At 33.3% G+C, this 2,112-nt stretch overlaps 1 protein-coding gene across 1 annotated transcript; it reads left to right on the top strand.

The window, feature by feature from the left end:
- The first annotated feature begins 888 nt into the window (after positions 1 to 888).
- LOC132719420 (ATP-dependent DNA helicase RecQ-like) lies at positions 889 to 1,581 on the top strand. The gene has a single exon (XM_060703186.1). The coding sequence runs from the start codon at positions 889 to 891 to the stop codon at positions 1,579 to 1,581; it is 693 nt and encodes a 230-aa protein (XP_060559169.1).
- The last annotated feature ends 531 nt before the right edge of the window (positions 1,582 to 2,112 follow it).

Here is a 2,112-nt window from a genome sequence, read left to right on the forward strand (position 1 = left end):
ATAATTATGTAAAACAAATAAATTTTCTTTTTATTTCATGTTTTTTAAATGATTTTCAAGTATTTTTTACTGATTTTGCAGCGTAACGTCGCGCATTCTCCTTTATGACGTCATCACATCATGACGTTACATCATTAATTTTGAAATACATGTCTATTAAACTGTTATTAAAGAGACATGTTTACGTCTATGATAGACCATACCATATTACACAACAATTTACATTCTCATATAAATTAATATATTTATAATATGTGTCATGCGAGTAGAAAACCAGCATAATTATGCCGAGCAAGACCAGAGAGCCATACCAGTTCAATGTATTTCATAATCAGCTATTTGATATTTACTGCTCGTATTCAGTTTGTATGTCGTGCTAATGACTTTTGTTTGATAATTTTTTAGATACTATCGACATTTGAAGAATACATGTACAACGAAAATTTAAGAACATTATTGGGGTTAAACCCTAACACCATTTTTTTACAACAGAACGATATGCAAATATAACTTAGACATAAGAGATCTATTCGCAAATATTTTGAAAATCGTAATTTTTTTCTGTTCTTAGCCCGATTTTCGTGAAAAACGTACCATTGCTTTTCAATTTTACCATTAGGATAATTATTCTGGGAAAGAAAAGTGTGCGAATGATTTAATTTTGCACAAAAATTATTGGTATTGACCTTTAAGAAGTTGAAAAATTATTTTCAGTCCCGTAGTGTCAGAAAAACCGCAGTGGAGCCCCTTAAAGCCGTCCATTCCTTTAAAAAAGACAACTTTTGTTAACTTTATTTGTTTTGTTTGATCTGGCATAAATGAAAATAGCTTTCGTTCTTTTTCTTACATCAATGGATTTATTTTTTGTTTACTACGTAGGTATTGCAAATGGAGACTACAATTTTGTGTTTGCCTCGCCGAAATCTGTCGAGAAGTGTTTTCTTAGGAGAAGTTTGGCAAATACGAGTGTCTTTTATTGTTTTTGACGAGGCACATTGCCTCGCAGAATGGGGAGAGAACTTCAGACCGGAATATAGAGAAATGGCACAGTTAAGACGTTTCTTTAAGGTTCCCGTTCTGGCTGTGACTGCTACGTGTATATCTAAAGTATGCGATGACATCTTGTCGGTACTACAGTTAAACCCCGAAGAAACGGACATTGTGTCTAAATCACCTAACAGGGAAAACGTTATGATATGTTGTAAACAAAGATGTACGTCTGACATTGAGGTAGAATTTAATTGGTTAATTCAGCACTTGAAATGTTTCGGGAAAAAGTCGAAGAAAATTCTCATTTATTGTCGTTCCCTTGACAGAGTGTCGGAACTTTTTATTACTTTGAAAGAAACACTGGGAATCGATGCTTATGCAGATAAAATTAAAGACCCTGATCATTTACTGATAGATATGTTTCATAAATGTACGTATGATACTTCTAAAACCCGTATTCTTCGATCTTTGGTTAAAGAAGTCAGCACTATCCGATGTGTCATAGCTACTGTTGCATTAGGAATGGGGATTGACGTAAGGGATATTGATGTCATTCACTATGATTGCCCTCAATCTACAATTTCGTACTGACAAGAAGCTGGAAGATGCGCCAGGGATGGGAGACAGGGATTAAGTGTTATTTTGTTTGATAATTTTACTCCTTCACTAAAAACTACGGATAAGATTATGGCACACATTGTCCGTAATTCGGATAAAATGTGTATCCGACAAGCAACCATGGATGTTTTTACAATTCAAGAGAAGGAGACATTTTTTAATAAGACATGCGAATGATGTGACGATTTCCTTTGTACATGTTCCTCATGTAGATGCTGCTAATTTTGTGCTTCAGCATGTGAATGCTCAAAGAAACACGAATCGCTCGTGAAGTCGTTTCTGTCCAATTTTTCGTAACTTTGGTGAATGCGGATTGCTTCGCTTACCACTAATTATAAACTAAAAAATATTGATCTACGTTGTTTATGATTAGTAGATCAAAAGTGATCGGGATTCTATAATTATAACGTGAATTAACGTAATATTATATTCATTTTTGAGATTTTTTTTATACAAATAGATTAATACCAAACAATTAAAACACGATTTAATACATAAATTAAA

Source organism: Ruditapes philippinarum, unplaced genomic scaffold (genome assembly GCF_026571515.1).
Source record: "Ruditapes philippinarum isolate M1 unplaced genomic scaffold, ASM2657151v2 ctg938_1_1_1_1, whole genome shotgun sequence".
In the NCBI taxonomy this organism is placed as follows: Eukaryota; Metazoa; Mollusca; class Bivalvia; order Venerida; family Veneridae; genus Ruditapes; species Ruditapes philippinarum.

Bases quoted from the DNA above. Each gene is read 5' to 3' on its own strand.
- LOC132719420 (XM_060703186.1), top strand. From the start codon at position 889: ATGGAGACTACAATTTTGTGTTTGCCTCGCCGAAATCTGTCGAGAAGT.